Source organism: Oenanthe melanoleuca, chromosome 17, assembly GCF_029582105.1.
Source record: "Oenanthe melanoleuca isolate GR-GAL-2019-014 chromosome 17, OMel1.0, whole genome shotgun sequence".
Classification (NCBI taxonomy): domain Eukaryota; kingdom Metazoa; phylum Chordata; class Aves; order Passeriformes; family Muscicapidae; genus Oenanthe; species Oenanthe melanoleuca.
In genome coordinates this window covers 10,990,396-11,010,238 of record NC_079350.1, presented here as the reverse complement: position 1 = coordinate 11,010,238, position 19,843 = coordinate 10,990,396, and the positions used below count along the sequence as shown (strand labels likewise).

Sequence of the window (19,843 nt, the reverse complement as noted above, 5' to 3'; positions counted from 1 at the left end):
GCCGCAGTCGCAAAGAGGCGTGGAACTAATTTTAATACGAAGCGGGGACAGGCGGGGTTAGGAAATGAATATGTATTAGGTGTATTGTGTAGTCCTAGTCTGTAGAGAATAAAAAGAGAGGTCGCAGGTCACCGAAGGTGTGCATGTTTTTGGAGGAGCTATGCCCCATGCACCTCAGCGCTGAATACGTACCTACTCTTATAACCTACTTTGTGGGTTATAGAGTTTTTCCGCGCTTCACCACTTACTGCACGGGTTCCGGCTTCAGGCCGGCGGGGTGGTGGGGCTGCGTTGATTCTGCTCTAGCCTCTCGCTGTCCCGGCGCCGAACCGCGGCCAGCACAGCGAGGACAGCACTGCCGGGGTGAGCAGCGAGGCGAAGGAGAGGCTGGAAATCGCTGTTCTTCGGTGTCGCGAGAGGACATGACAGAGACCAGTCACAGAGTCATTGGCATGGAAGAACTGGAAATGAAGACGTGCATGTGGGAGGTCATAAGGAAAATCAACTCAGTAAATGCCCTGCAAGTCGCCATGGAGCTGGGAGTAGGCTGCAGCCACGGCACAGAGCGCTGTGGTAGGTTAGCATGCATCATTTGAGCCTTTACATTTGGAATCCGCCTCACAGTAGATTTCAAGATAAAACTGAAAATACAGTGTCTTCTGAGCATTTCATGATTAAGAAAACTAATCAATCAAAAAGCCTAGTAGATCTGAACAGCACATAAACAAGCAGAACAATTTAAGATGCCTAAAGCATGCATTCAGTTTTAGTATTAATTTTCCTATCAGAGGAAACTACTGATTCATGTAACTTAAAAACATTTAAATCCCCAGCCTTCACATGGGTGTCAAGAGAGAAACGGGGGGAAAGAGGTAAGAAAGGAAGATTTGCTTCTGGCATTTGCTGGGTTCAGCCTTAAACCCCCAAATGAGGACAATTTTTGAGGTATTATTGTCTTTCCCTACTGATTGTGCTATAAATAGAGCCCTATCTAAGGAGTGTCTTTTCATTGGAGGGCAAAGTTGCATTGCAACAAGTGCTCACTACCTACACACCAGCCGCGAGACTGACTCAGAACCATATTATTCAAATCAACTTGAAATAAGACAACCACCACCTGCAATTAAACTCCCTTCCCCCAATAAACTGAGCTGAAAAACTTGGAAAAAATATACAGCACTGCAGATAATAACACAATTTTCTGTTTTCTGATGAAAAAATAGATCCCACAATGTCAACCCCCTTCAGGAATCACCTTCTGCTTATTCCATATGCCCCCATAATCTCAAGAGTGGGCACTGCAGCCTCTAGATGCACTACCAGTGACACCATCCTGCAGCTGTGGTGACAACATTCATAGGGACAAAGACAACATGTGTTTTTCTCACATAAAAGAAACGCAGACAAATACGTAGAAATCACAGTAAAGTCTTTATTGTTAAAAATGCTTAGATGTCCAGAAGTTTCTGAAGTATTATAGGCCTTCCCTTTGTTTCAGGTACTTTTTTGCATTTTATGATGCATACAAAGACTCTATTACATATAGGACAATTTTTTTTGTTAAAGTTCTCTCAAAATTGTTTCTGTTTTCCAGTTTAAAATGTGAAGAGTCATAGAAAATAAAAACCCAAGAGACAAGCATTCAGCCTTCTCATTTAACTTCTCCTAGAAAACAACCTTGAAAACCATGTCAGCAGCTCTGTTCTGTGTGCATGGAAACTGAAGCTTCAAAAGAGAAAGAACTTTAGAAAAAGCAAAAGAAATCTTTCTTTATAGCACAGCAAAATGTAAAAGAAGTGTGTGATTGAATTGCTGAGCAATATTCACAAACATACAACACAATTTGTTCTCAGATATAAAACTTCACTGACAGGAATGGAATGTGTCATAGAAACACTGCAAAAAGACTACAGAACTGGGTGACAAGGACAAATGCTTCATTTATACTAAAAATGTGAATTACTGGCTGCACATGCCAGCTGAGGTAATCAGAACTGTCATTAGCCTGTCTGCATGTGTGAAAGGATCATTACTCAAGTTCATGCAGAAACACTTTATAATCAAAAACTCTGATACTGACATTTAAATGCTTTCTTTGGAAAACTTGAGCATACTTATAAACTGTGTTTACTCTCATTTTTATACATCCCCATTCCCTTCTCTATTATTTGAATAGAGCTTCACATCAGAAATTGCAGAAAACCATGGAACTTAATTATGCTTAATGAAATAGCATAAGCAATTCCTCAGTAGAAGCTGATGCATGAAATAACATTTCAGATGAAACACCTTTCTCACTACCTTCCCTAACACCATGTTTAGGGGAAGAGTATGGAACATTTCTGATGCAAAGGCCAGCCACCAGAGAGTGCAGCTGAGACATCCTCACCAAGGCTGAAATTATTTGGGTATGCCCAGTGCAGGTTCTGCATCAGATGGGTATGAGCTTTCTGAGGCAGTGCCCAAAAACTGAACAGGAAGAATCACTGGTGGGTCAAGGGTCAGGGCTACCCTGGGACTCCTTCACCACGCCTGAGTTCACATGCTACATATGTTTTAACAATTAGTGTCCTTTATTAGCTGACATTAGTATTTACCTTAGGGCTAGTAACATATTTAAAAGAAAGGTACCTACAGAATTATTTTCTAAGTGAAAGAATGCTGGAAAATCACCTGGGCAAAAAAACTGTAGAAGTGGAGGCTTGTGTTTTACTGTGTAACCTGTTGATGCTAAGAGTATTTTTTTTTTTGTTTTGGTTAGGCATTAAATTCTCCCACTGGCATTTGTCTCTCTTACTACTTTCGGGTACCTCAAGAGTGCCTTATCTGAGGGATATGGTATATATGAAACAGGAAACGGAAAGGAAAACTGTTATAGTCAGGAAGGGCAGAGGGTTGTAAAAATATTATCTTTTTTTTTTTATTAAAAAAATCCAAGTCACTACAGCTATAAGGAACTATCAGTCTAGACATGGCACCAGCAAGCCCAGATAGAAAACTAGTCTGTTCTACTTTGGACTCCAAGCCTCAAGCAATGCTTAGGCACAGCAACATCCCTACATACAGCAGACTCTATGATCTGCTTAGAGGATACAATTGCTGAATTGAATCTTCTAATCAGTACATTATTAGGGAAAAAACTGATGGCTGGAGAGAAAACCTCACTATCCAAAGTCCTTCCATACTTTTCAGGATGGGACTTCAAACTGACTGCAGCTGTGCATTTGACTTAGGAAAAAATTCAAACCAAAGAAACAACCACAACAACACAAGAAACCTAACAAGGCACTGAAGAAATTGTATCTTCTTGAAGGCCCAGCTGATTTAGAAGGCCTTGACTGGTTCTTTTCCATATTCATATGCAAGAGTAAATAAGAAATGTAGGAAATGTTTAGCACCCAGAAAGCATTAATCCACACTCACATCCAAGTATACAAAACAGACTGACGTAAAAGGCACCGCCTTCAAAGTTACCAAACAGAACTGAGATTACCACGTGTGTAATCGCAACTGCTGCGAAGATTTAGCATCAGACACTGCAAAGCAATTTCTTTTATAATGCACTTCATAGCTGACATTTTAGTACTATCAGTTCTTATAACAGAGCTGACAAACATGGATCTGATTTGAGAGGGAAGGCTTCCCACTTCAAGAATTTTCCAGCATTTCCATTTTGTTTTCATCAAGTACAAAAGGAGAAGGGAACTCTTTGTTCTTCATGTACACCTCCAGACCCTGAGAAGGTATGAGAACAGTACTGTTAGGCTGTAAATGCACTATTTTAAGTCCTCAAGGAATAACTGATGGTCAGGGACAGGCAACAGTAACAGTCTCCCCAGTGACAGAAAGTGTTTCTGGGGTTCAAGAAGCAGGGTCACTAAGGTACCATAAAACCTGATGTCAGAAACAAGCTTGTTGGCGAGGGGGCAGCATGGGAAGGTGTATCCTTAACTGACATTAGTATAATCCTGACAAAGAAAAATCAAATTGCCTTGTTTTCATTTTGTTCTGACAACCTATTGATTGCAATGAGTTCACCACCTGCACATGTTGAGGAATACACCTAGTGCAGGTAGCTGGCTTGCAAGTTAACACATGTGGAAACCTGGCAAACAGTGCCCACACATTCTCCTGCAATCTACTATTTCTCACCCTGTTCATCCAACACAGGGAAGCTCCTATTCTCATTATTAAATGGAAGCGGGTCTCTCAGGATCAATTATTTTCAGAGGGACAAATTTGAGAAATGGCTTCCCTAAAGCCAACACACATCACATATCTCAGTCAGGATTCACTTACTGTGGGATATAGGCACAAATGAGAACAGAACTCATGGATTTTCTAATTTGAATTTTCTGCACTTCTCATTAAGATGTCAAAGTGCTTGTGAGTCTTAATGAAACTAAAACCTTTTGCAAATCTCATTTTAAATGGCTAAAACTGAGAGTGAACAAACTGCTGAAGAGTAAATCATGATGGAACCACATTACCGTAACGTAGAGCCCAAGTCCCTGTTTCCTTGCTCTTACCGTTTCTCAGCAAGCCCACGCTAAGAAAAACACCTGTGTTTGGAAGGAAATCAGATTCACACCTGCACACTCTTAAAAATGCCTCCACAGACAGTTATTCTCACCTCTCCAAAGTAAGACACTAATGGAGAAATCTCACACACAGCTGGAGGATCTTCAGTTCCTGAGAGACTAAAGAAGAGAACAGGATTAACTTCCTACCATGGTTAAAAAACAGTGCATCTTCTTCAAAAGACTGCCCAGAACAGGATATCCAGAAGGATAAGACACTTGTTATAGTCACATGCACCACACATTATGTGAAAATAAAGTGTGAAAATAAAAAGGAATTAGCAGGTTCCAAATGTTACTCAGCAAAACCAAAACACCCCTTTTATAGAGATGCTTTTCAAGTAAAATGAACAACCTGTGGTTTATTGAACTATGAGTTGATGAAGTAACAGTCCCATGGAGTAAAAGCAGCTTTCCATTACACACGATGCAGGAAGGCATCCTAATGGTAATCACTCTAACAACCAGTCCTTAAGACCACCTGAGAATCCTGTTGGGACCACAGTCAGAAAAGCTGTCAGGGTCTACAAATTAAAATTCCTTACATTGCTAAATCCAGAGTGATGGAAAAAGCTGCCCCTGTCTAACAAGGTGCTATAGGAAGGGCCAACTCATTACCCCAAGAGCAGGGATCTGCCAGAGAAAAGGCCCAGAGCCCTGTGTGCTAACTACCTGGAGCACACAGTCATAAGAGGAGCAAGAACAGTAATAGACATCAACCTGCATATCCAGAGAGGATCAGCTGAACAGAAATCACACTGAGCCACCCTGTGGCTACACTAATGCCTGGTTTTGGAGAGCCCAGCAAGTGCCATTGGCCAGATGGCATGCCTAAGCACTTCCAGCAGAGAAGCTGCAGAGGTCACAGATTTATACCTGAGTTTTTCTGGTATCCTGCAACCATTTTCATCCACAAATTTGGCCCCAGCCTTGAGAGCCCAGCGGTAATGCTGGGCCAGGAGGGCTTGTCGAGCAGTGGTAGGAGTATCTTTGTCAGCTGTGTCTGCATTTTTTAGTGGTGAGAACTCCTCTTCTCTCAGAACTTCAAATGCCACAAAATTCCTACCAGCAAAGGGAAGAAAACAATGATCATGAAAACCAGAGTTAGTCATCAGTCCTGCTAATGCACTAACAACATTAATGGGGAAAGGCTCATATGTATTTTTGGGAGAAGCACTCTGTGCAGCCTGAGGCAGTCAAGCCAAGGGAAGCCCGCCACCCATCTGAAGAGCCAAGGAGTACCAGGGCTGTAGAATGAAAAAACACAAGAAGCCTTGTCTCTGTGGGAACATAACAGCAGTCTCCCAATCTACCGGAGCTACGCTCAGGGGAGAGAAAAAGCAACAGTTTTGCAGAGATGCTATAGAAACATTTTTAGGCAGTGGGAGGTTCTTGGACAAGACAGCTCAGAGCACAGCAGGACCGAGAGCACAGTACTGTCCTGAGCTTGTTCAGTGCACTCACTGCACAGCAGTCCATCATGCCCCAAGAAATGCCCTCTGCTTGGGAGTCTGTAGGTAAGGACCAACTAAGGACACCAGTTCCCAGGGACAAACAAGCAACAAGAGAGACCTCACACATGAATGTGAAGTACAGCTGTTTACCAGAAATGGCAATGCAAATTAAAAAGCCCCACAGCAACATCTGTGCATTTCTGCACATCGTGTGAAGCACAGCTGCCAAGGTGGTTTTGAGCTGTTAAAAAAGCACTGCTTGCAAATGAGTCCTGTCACAGCTCAGAACTCAGCTGTATTCTCATCACTCTGATTTTGTCTTTAGTTTGATACTACTTTATTTAACATATATCAGGAAACAGAGACTGGTTCAAACCTTGAGCTCTCTATTCTAAAGGAAATAATATAAAACAAGAAATACTATCCCCAAAAAGACAATTCAGTTTGCCTGAGGTCTCTCTTTGGCCTTTATTTAAGCCTAAAATAGAATATTCACTGCTGAATTTGAGACCTTGGAAAAATAGATTTTATAACAACACTTTTGCTTAATTGCTAAAATCCTGTGCTCCCTAGACACAAGTACCCCTGACTACGTATGTCACAGCACTCCCAGCTCTTTTGCAGAACTTCAAAAGTGAACACTGACAGCTCCACTTGGCTCTATGGGGCTTAAGTAAACAGTTTTCTGAGCGCAAAGGATGCGAGCTGAGCCCCGGCATAACAGCACCCAAAAATGTAACCAGAGCTGCAGTTGCCATTGAAGCTACAATGCTGAAAGACCCAATTTTTGCAAGTCTGAATACTCCAAATATGGGTTTCATTGGCTTTGCACTTGATTTCCCTTTTTTTTCCCCAGGCTGCCAGAGCTCAGGCCAGCAAACACATCCTAAGCAGGATGACCAATTTGGGAGTACGGCTGGTGCAAGCACTGAGTGCCTTGGGAGCTCCCCTTAGAGCCTGTGGTGTTGCTGTAGGATTGGAGCTGGGTGTAAATCCAACAACCCTCCTAACAAGCCACCTACAAACCATGTGCTCCCTGGGGTGACTTGTTTCAACCTACATTCATTCAAACACTGAGAAGGGGAGGAGAAAGTAAAATGATGTCTGTCACTAACTTAGAGAACTGGAACACATCAAACACAAACTTCTCCAGCTTTATCCCGTTTGGTTTTAGTGGTTTTACCAGATTTCCCTCCTTGTCAATGTAGGGCACCTTCTTTATGGCTACATGATGCTTCAGCTGTGACTCCCATTTCCTGTAAAAGGAGAATAAACCATTTTATTTAGTTCAAGCCCACTCAGAAAAAAAACAATACACTTGAGGGAAGCTCATTACTGCTCTGGGTCAACTCTCAACTGTTTGTGGGTGTTGCTCCCACCCAAGTGATCCAAGTCACATCCAGGAAACACTTTTCTGAGCAGAGCAGCCTGGTCTTGGGCTCTCTCTGTACCACTGGGACCTAACAGTCAGAGGAGAGGAGAACTTTGCATCAATCTGAAATTGCAGGCAGAGGTTACAAAAAAAGAGGCATCCCAAATTGTTACCTGATTGGGATGAAAACGCAGCAGAGGACCTCCCTCACCCAAGGGTGGTTCAAAATTTTCAGGAAGGTTGTACAGCTGCTCACTGCATGCCCAGCATCACATCCCCATTCCCCAACACCAAGGTGCAGAGTCCACCTGCAGCTTCACCCTCTCCCACAAACTCTGTTGTCCCAAGCGTTGGCACAGCTGACATTTCCACTGGAAATCCATGGTGTGAGGCTGCATCACTGTCCACACTGCAGCCTGCACAGCTGCACCCTTGAAGGCCCAGGAAGATCGTGCACTGGTATATCTCAATTGATTTAATTACAGTTAACCTCTTCCTTGGGTTGGGCCTGGAGAGCATGCTGGGGCTCTCAGAAAGGGGACTCAGGTGTTTGGAACTGTTTGGAAGAGAGAGGAGGTAAAAGGCAACACAGGAGATAACCATAACTGAAATTACAGAGTGGGAAACAGAAGCACCCAGTCTTAGATGCATTTCTGGGCTGCACAGCTACCTAGAAGGTCTGCTGGGACTTACTGGGCCACTATTTCCAGGAACTCAACAGTGAAGAAGTGGTTACAGATGTTGCCAGCACTGAACATCAGTCCCCCATCAGGGCGCTGCTGCTGTGCAGTCTCTGGGCTGATCTCGCTGTACTCCACCACCTGGTATACCCCATCCACACAGCATACCACCCCAACAGGCTCCGTGGGGTACGCCTTCTCCACTACCTGCAGCCACACAACAAGGTTTATGACAAAGAGGAAGAAAATCTCAGGACTCTTCCAACTCCCAAGTACAAACAATCCCAGGGGACTGTTGCCTGCTGATCCTCCAGCACCTCAGGGCTGTGTAAGGGGCACAGAGCAGTCTGGAGGCACATTTTGCCCAAAAATTCAACATGTGCCCCTGTACTCAACCACTTAATTTGACAGTTTCTCAGAAGACAATCCAGTTAAAAGCAACCAGCATACTGGGGGACACTTTTCTTATCATGGACTAGGATATGGCATTAAAGCTGTTTGCAGCTATTCGCCTTCAATTCCTCATTTGCCTGAACAGTGCTAATGACTCAAGTAACATAAATTTATCTTCAGGCACCTGTTGCTTTAAGGTAACAAAATCCAGGGTGTTAAAGCTTTCCCCATCTTCCACAGCAGAGCGTAAGGTACACCTCCATTAGACTTAAAGGCACATTTATAAAACACAACCCAGTCCAGTATGGCTTCTAGACAGCCCAAGTGCCTTTGTAGAAAGGGCTGGGTGTAGAGGTGAAGCAATTCCACTGTGTAGTTTCCTGTTCAGCTATAGCTCCAACTGAAGTTTATTTTCCACAGTACTCTGGGAAGAACAGAGGACACCTACGGGTAGGGATTTGAAATGCAGTGCAGGCAGCAAGCAACTCTAAATCTGCTCAGAGCGACCTGCTGATGGGCAAAGGGTTGAACACCACAAGTCATGTAAGCTCCCCGCAACCAGCAGCTTCCAAGCATCATCGGACCCAAACTCCCTGTAGAAAACCATCCAGAGCCAGCACAGTTTCACCTTTGCACCGCAGTCTGCCCCTTTGGAAATACAGAAACCTATGAAGATTGGATCTGCCATTTTCACGAGGATATTGTCCACACAATATACATGGACATAGTGGATTCCACGCTGCTTCATGTCATCCAAGATCTTATTATCCATCAAAGCACGGTATAAGCCACCATTGCCATCTATAATGGAAGAAAAAGAGAAAGTCTTGGCTCATTAATGACTTTAGAGTAGGTTTTTTGTAGCTAACAGAGCAAAAGCAGAAAGTACTGAAGAAACTTTCTTGAACAGAAGAGTAGGGAATGCTTTCTAGCCAAAAGCCAGTGATACCAGGTCTTATTTCCAGTTCTGCCCCACAGTTCGGGGGAGCATGTTCCTCTTTTCACTCCAGTTCTCTCACTTGAAGAATGGGACCATGGGGACCAGCCTCACTGAGCAGCATTATGAGATTTTATGGAGGCTAGTGAGATCCTCCAAGGGAGGTACTAAAGGGCAAATCTATGTAGAGGGTGGGGAAAGTCTTTTACACTTCTGCAGCACACAGCAAAAGCATATTTATTTTCTTTCTTGGAGAAAGACTAAAATAAATCTTATTCTCTGTTTAACTTCCCCCCACAACTTCTCAATGCCTTTTTAAAGGCTTGAACTGCAGCTGTACAAAGACACCTGCACATTTATCACAGATCACCCATTTACAGTTCGTCCTGGGATGCCCCTGTCAGCTCGGGAGAACCACTCTGCAGCTGCAACACAGTCCCAACTGGGCTGCTGTAACTACGTCTCTTACCATGTCTAAGTTAAAAGAACATTACAAGGTGAGACCTTGCTGTGGTTTTCAAAAGAGCATTTTCTTGCTGCTTTTTTACCCATTTCCAGCTATCAGCCTTAAGTTCCTGACCTTCACCACAGGAGGCAGCACCCCAGAGACCCCATAGAGAGCTCTGCTAATGCACCTTCTTCCTACCCTGCAACCACAGCACTCCTAATCCTGCCAACACTCCCAGACTTGGATAAAAAACATGTCCTATGGTCAAATCTCACGCAAGAACTAAACAGAGGTATGCTTATGATTACCACCCTGAAACATTAGCAGAACCTTTCCACATTAACTGGAAGCATAACCCTGACCCCCAAAGCCTGCTCTCGTGCCCAGGCTGGCTGATGGCCCATAGCAACTATCAACACACATGACAGTACTGCAGCATGGAAAAGCAAACAGCAGGTACCTGGAGCCATGGCAATTTTCCCCTTCTCCTCCAAGATGGCCTTCCCATCAAAGGTGACAGCAGGCAGCATCCTCTGTTCAAACATGACAACGTTGCATCTATCCAAGTTGAAGTAGTTGTGTTGTACAAAAAACTCTTCTGTTGGCCCCAGTGTGAACTCACTTGTCATGATGTACCTGGGCAGGAATGGGGGCTGGGCAATGAGAAAGAACAACACAAGCAAAATGCAAAACTACAAACTGAACACAAAAGAGAGGAATCCCAGGAGTGTGAAATGAGAGACATGGCAGCATCCTGTGGTGAGCAACTGCACACAAGAGCTCTCCTCCAGAACTCATCCTGCAGTATGGATCCTGTGACCATATCAGGGTATGATCCTACCCTGGCCTAGCTCCAGACAGGACAGAAGAGCCTTACCCTAAATGTGAACAACATCTGGATATCTGGATGAGCTGGAAAACAAGACAAAGTGCAGAAAACAGCCTCGTTCACTCTAGATTCAAACTGCTGTTAAATAGGTCTGTAGAAACCCTGTCTGGTTCACTCTGCCAGCACCTCTCAATGCCAAGGCAAACAGCAGTACTTCCGTATGTTGGTTGCATGGTTTGGTTTTGTTACAAGTTTTTCTATTTCCTCCCTTCCTTTCAGCTTCACTTTGCTTCTGTCTCTTCCTCCATTAGCTTTCTTCACTACTTTCTGAAAGCCATCTTCACCATCTACCCATCAAACTCTTCAACAACTATTGGCATAGAAATACTGTCAGCATGAAGAAACAACACAGGAGAATCTGGACCTCAATTCCCCATCCCCAATTTACATCTCCTTAGCACAGCATAGCCTGGGCCCAGGTGTACTGGAGCAGCAAACTGCTTCAACTGCCTCCCTACCCCTGGGAGGGGAACTGGAAACAGATGTGACATCTTGCAAATAATCCATCCTGGCTTCCAGCACCACCAGGGATGATGTATTTGTAATTCAGGTCCTGTACACAAGCTTTTAGGATGAAGTACAATATGGACTCACCTTCCATGAGGAAACAATGTATGAATCAATTTTGACCTCCAATTTGTAAAACAATGGGGCAACCTGAAGCCCTCACACATCTGCTCTTTCACTGCAAAACCCTGCTTCAGACCAGACACTGACTCCATAAGGGTATTTCTAAACAGTCCTCATGGTCTAACAGAGAAGATTTAGCAGAAAACATTTCCAGACACATCTACAGTGCCTTCCTCTCACCTACCACATCCAATAGGGAACTCGTATTTTGCACTTCACCCAGAGCTAATCTCTTTTGAAAGCCAGGAACAGCCAGCAGAACTGCAACAGTAAACAGTGACAGCAGGAGATGGCCTGAACACAAAAAAGAGGTTTTTTACAGAGATTACAGACAAGGGCAGGAAGAAGGGCTTGGAAGGCAAGTTCTAGGTTGTCCTCCATGCAGGAACCTGAGAAAGCAGAAATGGATGAAATTTCTTGTAAAGCATCTGAAACAATCACTGAAAAGTGCTGTTAACAGTGTTGCCAGTGGCTGCTTGGAAAGCCAGCAAGGTACAGCAGTTAGGGTTATGGTCAGTGATGCAAAGGCAGCACTCAACCCCTCAGGTCTGCAGACATGGACCTGCCACCTCCCATCCCTCTGCACCCTCCTCCAGACAGTGCCTTTGCAAATTCTGACAACAAATCCTCGACCTGTCTCTGTACAGCCCTCAGCTCAGTGCTTCTTGAAGCCAAATGAGCAAGACTGGAATGCAAAGAGCCCTGTCAGACAGCAAGTCTGGCTTTAGTTCACCCACCAGGGAATGGCACACTTGCAGTGGTGTCTCTTGCCAGCAAGCTGCTCCACTTTGCGGATTCTTTCTGCTTGGATCTGATACAAGTTCTTGCCACTGGGCAACCCCACGCTGTACATGCCCTTGGGATAGTTGACTCCCAGGCGGGTTCCTTGTCCTCCAGCCAGGAGCAGCACTGCCACCTTGTTCTGTGAGATCTGATGTAAACCTGTACAGGAAAAGAAGCCCAAGGGAATCTAAGAGCCTCCAAAGCAATCAACACCCCATGTTCTTTTCCTGAGCCTTTCTGCAAAGCTCAGGCAACTGCTAGAAGCTGCCAGTTCAATGCTGGCAGCTCAGAGAGAAATATGCCACTGCACACATAGGAGAAAATTAATTTCACCTTCTGGATCCAGCAGTTTCCTCACCTAAAGCAATAATTGGTGCAAAACCAGACAATAGCCATGAGCTGCAGCTTAGGAGATTCAAATTAGGATACAAAATCTTCACTGAGAGGTAGTGCAGCACTAGAAAAGACATCCAGAGACAAAGGAATGTCCCTCCCCTAAGGCTTTCAAGGCTTACTTCAGTAAAGTTGTAGCTGACCTGGCCCAGGCTGTTTACAGTTCTGTTACAAATGGGGCTGGACTAGACACCTTTAGAGGTCCCTTATCATTTCTATATCCCAAAGAAGCTAAGTCTTGAGTAAAGCATGAGGATTTCTGGAATCTGTCGTAATCAATCTGTACCTGTATCTGTACTTGTGCTCCAGCTTCAACAGAAGCTGAACACGGCTCAGTCAGGGCTAGTACCACAGCTAAGCTTGCAGAAGCCACAACTTCCACAATCTAACTGAAATCAGTGTCTGTGCTCCTGACAAAACAGGAAGTCCAGAACCTGGGAAAGAACTAGAGCACATAATAAACACTCAGCTCACTCTCCCACTTTGGTCCCTATCTTCTCTAAAGTTAGCATCACAATAATGACTGACAACTGTGAGAAAGATTTTTTCATTACGGAACACTTTTGAGTTTCTCTGGGAATGCAAGGAACATTGGGCTTGCCCATGTCAGAAGCCACAGCTCTGCTGCAGTAGCTATCAGGGCCTTCTGTCACTGCACAGTACTGAACTGCCACTGCTCCTGCAGCCAAGGGCAGCCTGTGGAATGCACCAACCTTCAGCAAACATCCCACATTAACCACAGCTGAGGCTAAAACATTCCTGATTTAGACTGAAAGATATGGGGACCAAAGAAATTGAATTAGAAAAAAACAGGATTGGGTTTATGCTAATCTTTAAATAATTGGCTATTTAAACAAACAATAGAGCAAAAATACCAGCTGCTGTTTCAACAACCTGGCTTGATTTTAATTCTGTTCAAAACTGCAGCTTCCAGCAATTTTTCCAGCAAAGACTTAAGCTGCCTATGACATTGCAGTAACATGATTCCCCTTCCCATGCTTACAAGTTTCAGTCTTACCACAACAGTATACAAGACTTTCTCCCTAAACACACCCCTTCCAAAAAGGCTAGTGGTGTCCAGGCACACAGGGAGCTGGTTCCACAGCCGTGGTTCTGCTGTAGAACAGCCTCTGGGGTCACAGGACCACAGGAACGAGAGCTGGAAGCCACCTCTGGAGATCTTCAATCCTCCAAGTGGGACTAGGAGAGCTCCCTAAGAAGAAACCTGTGAGTGGAAATCTTGGGATTTCAAAGTTTTAGGAGGCCCTTGGATAGCAGGGGAGTTGGTTTACATTGGTAATGTAAAAAACATGGAGGATCTGGGTGAGCTGCATGGTGATGCAAATAAGACATCAAGCATTTCACAACAAACCACAAGCAATAAACAGCTCCTTTGTGCCTCCACTGAGCTGCCTATGAGACTCAAAGTACAGAACAGAGGGTCTCAGGTATTACTTACACCACTTACACCCCAAGCTCTTGCCCCGGTCCCATCACATGGTTTCCTTGCATGCTCAGCTGTTTGCTACAGCAGGGCACCACTGCAGGAGAAGGAAAACAACTGAGATGCACCAGAGCATGCCTCCAAACCTTCTCATGCCCTGCCTTGGGTGGTGGCTGTTTCCCTACTGGGATCCAGTACAGAAATAATTTATGGAAGAGGGAAAAAAAATCCTAAAAAAGTTGTCCTGTGGGACACTTCCAAACTGTTCTGCCCCATCCCTGGAAATGGGCCAGGTTGGACAGGGCCCTGAGCAATCTCATATAGTGGGTGGCATCCAGACCCATGGCATGAGAGATAGAACAGGATAATCTTGCCTTTAACATCCCTTCCAACCAAAACCATTCTGTGATTCTGTAAAACAGACAATTAAAATATTTTTAATAATTATGTTTCTTTAAAATAATCTAGAACAGAAACTTGGGCTAAAGTATTTCACAGCAATTTAACCAAAGCTGCTTGAGGTCAGAGCTCAGCATTTGCTGGTCTCAGTTGCTGCAGTATGGGGAGTGCTGCTTTGGGATGCAACTGAGATTCACCCACCAGTAGAACAAGTCAGGCACTTGCCCTGCTGCATCTCCCCCCCTGCACTGCCATACCAACACACACACATTCAGATTCTGATGCAACAGACCACATCTCACAGATCCTAAATTAGATGTTTCTGCAGAGCAACAGATTGCAACCAAGGGCATCATTCACATGACACTCTGGAGTGAGCACTGTATCGAGGAGTCAAGGAGCTCCCCACTTTGCCCCACAGCATCAAGGAGCTACAATTCCCAGCCACAGCTCACAGGTGCCCACAGCTGGCATCAACCCACTGAAATGCAGATGCCCCACAGGAGACAGCAGTTCTCTGAAGTTTTCCATGCAGTTACAAGGGGATAGGATCTGCCCAAGGGCAAGTTGACATCTCACACTCATCTCCTGGAGGGGCCTCTCACTCCAGGGACTGAAACCTCAACCTCAGAGGGATAAACCTAAGCAATAAAAGCCCAAAAGCAATTAAAAAAAAGCCCAAAGCCCCCCAAAAAGCCCAAAGCCTAAAGCCCAAAGCAATATCACTTATAACATAAATAATCCAGCAGACAATCCAGCAGACTGGCAGGGCCATATTCCAGGAGGTCTCACCATGGTGCACATGAACAAGCCAGACAGGGGAGTGCATCCCATCATTTATAGCATTCTCAGTACTTATGGTACAACTCTACAACCCAGACAGTTTTTCCAAGTTCCGATCTTAGGTCACCATGAAAACAAATAACCCCCAAAATTTGAGTAAGTAGCATTGCTCTCACTTCCTAAGTGTAAAATTGCCAATATTCACAACTAGAGTTCAGAAGAACAGACTCATCTGGCTGCAATGGAAAGATCCATCCCCTTAAAAAAATTCACCTTATTTTCTGCAGCATACGAACAGCTCAACTAAAGAGAAAATGTGCTGACAGCTGAGATACCCACTAATGCTGCAGTCAGTCTTACTCTGCATAAAAAGTAAAAAAATAAAAATAGATTTTGCAGAAGGAACAGACTGGTCTTGCAAGAACAGACTGAATTCTTACTGAACAGGCACATCAGTCCCATTACAACAGCAGTCAGGAAGGGGACTCCAAACTTTTCAATTCTGCAGTCAGATAGCCCGAATGGCTCATAGAGCTTTGATGAAATAGGGTACACCTCAGCCCATGACCATGACTTAGATTTCATTAATAAAACACTGACAAAATGCAAAAGTGCTCGTGTCTGTGTTTGATTTATACCATCATTCCTAGGGCTGCCTGAGAAATGTGATTTTTAAATGTCAGTGTTTAAGATCTGAAAGCAAATCTGACCATGCAGTTTTGTTGTCTGAGGCACAATAACAATACTATTCGTTTTTTTTTAAATAAAAATATCTCAGGTGTTCCAAAGAGAAGTTTTCCGTTGTCTGGTTCTTTTATCCATCATTTTTTATCATAGAAAAAGGGGGAGGGGGAAGGAGGAGATATCATTTCAGCTGTTCAGTCTTTGTAGCACGCAATGCAGGTGGCAGCTGTAGAGAGCTCAGACACTCACTGAGAGAGCACAAAGTAGCTCAGCTCAGGGTGATGATGACCCCACAGCCACAGGCTGTGTCAGCCATCCAGCCTCAGGGACACTGGGCAGCAGGCTGGGATGGCTCATCTGCTCCCAGCCTGCTCAATACACCACAAACAAAGGCCTTTCAGAGCTGCACCCCCTCAGAGACCCAGGATCCCACGAAGTCTGTGCCCATGACAATGGCTCCCCAGGGAAATGCCATGCAGGGTTGCTACCACATCTGCAGAGACACACAGCAATGCCCGCATTCAGCGCAACAAAATCTGCTCTTCATTGCCCTCTTCCAGGAAATCCTTCTCCAGCCTTAAACTGCATCATAAAAACAAACCAAAGGAAACAGAACATCTGTGTGCACCCCTTCTGGTAGAAATTCAGGCTGCCTGCAGGGCTGACGTGGCCTGGAGCCATCAGACTTTAGGGCCAGATGATCTGGGTACAGTGGCAGGATCCCAGACACATTAGACCTGAGCTGCTGCAGGCAGGGCTGGCAACCAGCAAGGCCAGCCCACCCAGGTAGCCTGGCCTTCCTTTCCTTTTCATGCTGTGGCCAGTGGCACAAGGCAGACATACCAGCTCCTCACTCAGCTGGCTGGCCGGGGGACAAGTGACCCAGTTTGATAAAGCTGTTGGTTTAACTGTGGGGCCCTGACCCAGTCCTGTCTGCCTCTAGGGCTCAAAGGGTCCTTTCCTCCTCACTGTGAAACCCTCAAATAGCCCTACCAAGATGGACTTGGGGGTGTGGATGAATGAGAAGCTCAGCATGCCCTGACCAAGTGCCCTGGCACCCAGAAAGCCCCAGTGCCCTGGGCTGATACCACAAGGGGCAGTGGGTGAGAAGGCAGAATTCTCTGCCCTGCTCAGGTGAGACCCCACCTGCAGTGCTGCCTTCAGCTCTGAAGTTGTCAGCATGAGAAGGCCATAGAGTTGCGGGAACAAGTGCAGAGGAGGCCATGAAGCTGCTCCAAGGGCTGGAGCCCCTCTGCACTGGAGCCAGGCTGGGAGAGCAGGGCACCTTTACCTGGAGAGGAAAAGACTCCAGGGAGAACTTAGAGCTCTTTCCAGTGCCTAAGGGTGCTCCAGGAGAGCTGGAGAGGGACTGGGGACAAGGGATGGAGGGACAGGACAGAGGGAATGGCTTCCCACTGCCAGAGGGTAGGGATAGTTGGGATATTGGGAAGGAATTGTTCCCTGTGAGAGTGGTGAGGCCCTGGCCTCACAGAGAAGCTGTGGCTGCCCAACCCCTGGAAGTGTCCATGGCCAGGTTAGACAGGGCTTGGGGCAACCTGGGACAGTGGAAGGTGTCCCTGCCCATGGCAGGAGGTGGAAGAAGATGGTATTTAACATCCCTTGCAACCTAAACCATTCTGGGATTCACTGTAACAGCTTATGTTTGTTTCCTCCATCACCACTCAGCCTCATGAGTGGAGACTGGCACAGCAGAAAAGCTCCTGCTCTGTGACCTGTGACCTTTATTTCTGTTCCTGCTTGGAAAATTTGACTTCCCTGTCCACACATCCTCACCTCTTTACTGGCAATGCTGGGCCAAGGCTGTGCAGCCACTTGTCAAGTATCTCTACAAGCACAGGTGGGTTTTCCTGGCTTTCTTTTTTTTTAATTAAAATTATTTTTAACAGTGCTGTTATGTTTTATAAAGAAAGACCCAAGACACATATGAGCCCTTATAAGTAAGTAAGAGTGTGCACTTAGAAAAAAGCACAAGACATCCATGTATGATTTACATGCTGTGAGAAGAGCACATCCAGCCACCATCTCCCGCATTACCCCTAGCTCTCAGTCACATCTCCCAGGCTCCAAAAATCCTGGATTATGGAATTTCCTGGGCTTCTTTCATCATCCACTCTGCTCCCAGATCCCATCAGCTTCCTGCCACACATGACACTGCATGGATGGGGATTAGCACCTGAGACCAGCCTTTGCACTTTGGTGGGCTGGGAGCTCATCCTCCCATGAAGGAAGCTATTCAGCTCAGCAGCACTGAAACTCCCCCTGCTCCCACCCTCCCCAGGGACTCATAGTCATAGAATGGTTTGGGTTGCAAGGGACCTTAAAGAACATCTCCTCCTACCACAGGCAGGAACACCCTCCACTATCCCAGGCTGCTCCAAAACCTGTCTAACCCGCCCCTGAACACTTTCAGCGATGGGGCAGCCACAGCATCTATGGGCAACCTGTGCAAAGGCCTCACCACTCTCATAAGGAACAATTTCTTTCCAATATCTAATCTAACCCTACCCTCTGGCAGTGTGAAGTCCTTCCCCCTTGTTCTGTCACTCCAAGTCCTTGTCCAAAGTCCTTCTCCAGCCCTCTTGGATCTCCTTTAAATCCTTTAGTATTACATATCTTTCATGACTGATACTGCAAACCCTTTTGACACAATACCCTCATGCCCTCTGAACAGTACGGTCCTCTTGTTTTTTGAACACTCCCAGGGATGTGACTCCATAGCTGGGCTGGGCAGCCTGTGCCAATGCCTGACCATCCCTTCAGTGAAGAAATTTTCCTCAGTGTTCAACCCAAATCTCCTCCGATACAACCTGAGGCTCTTTCCTTTTATCGCGTCGCTTGTTACGTGGGAGGCGAGACTGAGCCCCACCTGGCTATCACTGCCTGTCACGGAATCGCAGAGATGTGATTCTGCCAGGCACGGATGCGGGGCCTCGGCCGCTGCACTGTGAAAACTCGGTGTCTCACCCAAAATTCCCCGGGCCGAGGACACCGGCAGCCAGTGCTAAAGGGCCGGGATGCAGCCGTGACCGCGCTCTCTTCCTCCTTGCCCGACGCACGGTCCGTGCGGCTCCGAGCCGCCGGCCGCCGGCCTCGGCAGCACGCAGTACCGGGGCGGACTGCCTGGCGCGCCGCGGGGCCACCACAAGAGGCGGCCCCGGTGCCGCAGCGTTTGGGGCTCGGGGGAACGCGGCTGCCCCGAACCCCCGGGCCGGACCCCGGCAGCCCCGGCACGGAAGGGACAGGCGGCCTCGCGGCCCGCTCACCTTCCGCCTCCCAACGCTGCAGCGCGGCGGGGCCGCTGCGGCGGGCGCTGCCCAGCAGCTCGGCGGGGAGCGGCTCCATCCGGCCGTCCAGGCGCTCGGACGGGCCGCGCTGGCGGGCCCCGGCAGCCGCCGCTAGCCGGCAGTGCTCGCCCAGCTCCGGCGGCAGCGCCGCCAGCAGCGCTGCGCGCTGCGCCGTGTCCAGCTCGGCCCAGAACTGCAGCAGATGGCCCTGTCCGCACCGCTCCAGCCGCGCCCGCAGCTCCTCGGGCGGATCCATGGCGTGGGGAGCCCGCTGTGAGCAGCGCGGGGCGCTGCGGCACCGAGCGGGGCGGTGCCGGGGCAGGGCGGCACCGGGCGGGGCCAGAGGCGCCATCCCGGAGCCTTTCCTCGCGGGTCACGGGTGCTGCGGCGCCTTCCTCGTTCAGAGGATACCGAAGATGCTTCCCGGCTCGCCCCGCTGCCGGCCTCGCAGGAAGAGCGGCCAGCGCAGCGCTTCCCCATGGGATTACAGAGTCATCTGAGTTGGAAGGGCCCCTCAAGGATCATCGAGTCCAGCTCCTGGCCCTGCACAACACCCTCCCCAAGGTCACACCATGTCCCTGACAGTGTTGTCCAGACACTCCTTGAGCTCTGTCAGGCTTGGAATTGTTACCAATTCCCTGGGGAGCCTATTCCAGTGCACAGCCACTG

The 19,843-nt window shown here is 46.9% G+C and overlaps 1 protein-coding gene across 2 annotated transcripts; it reads right to left on the bottom strand.

The window, feature by feature from the left end:
• Positions 1-14: 14 nt before the first annotated feature.
• On the bottom strand, positions 15-19,475 carry UAP1L1 (UDP-N-acetylglucosamine pyrophosphorylase 1 like 1). Of its 2 annotated transcripts, XM_056504837.1 has the most exons (9): positions 19,154-19,475; positions 12,121-12,325; positions 10,325-10,500; positions 9,108-9,280; positions 8,100-8,293; positions 7,150-7,290; positions 5,457-5,642; positions 4,634-4,700; positions 1,413-3,735 (listed from the first exon to the last, which is right to left on the bottom strand). In XM_056504837.1, the coding sequence occupies exons 1-9, from the start codon at positions 19,428-19,430 to the stop codon at positions 3,649-3,651; spliced, it is 1,506 nt and encodes a 501-aa protein (XP_056360812.1). In that variant the 5' UTR covers positions 19,431-19,475; the 3' UTR covers positions 1,413-3,648. The 2 variants fall into 2 exon arrangements, with proteins under 2 accessions (XP_056360813.1, XP_056360812.1); XM_056504838.1 differs by lacking the exons at positions 1,413-3,735; positions 4,634-4,700 and adding an exon at positions 15-461.
• Between the last annotated feature and the right edge of the window lie 368 nt (positions 19,476-19,843).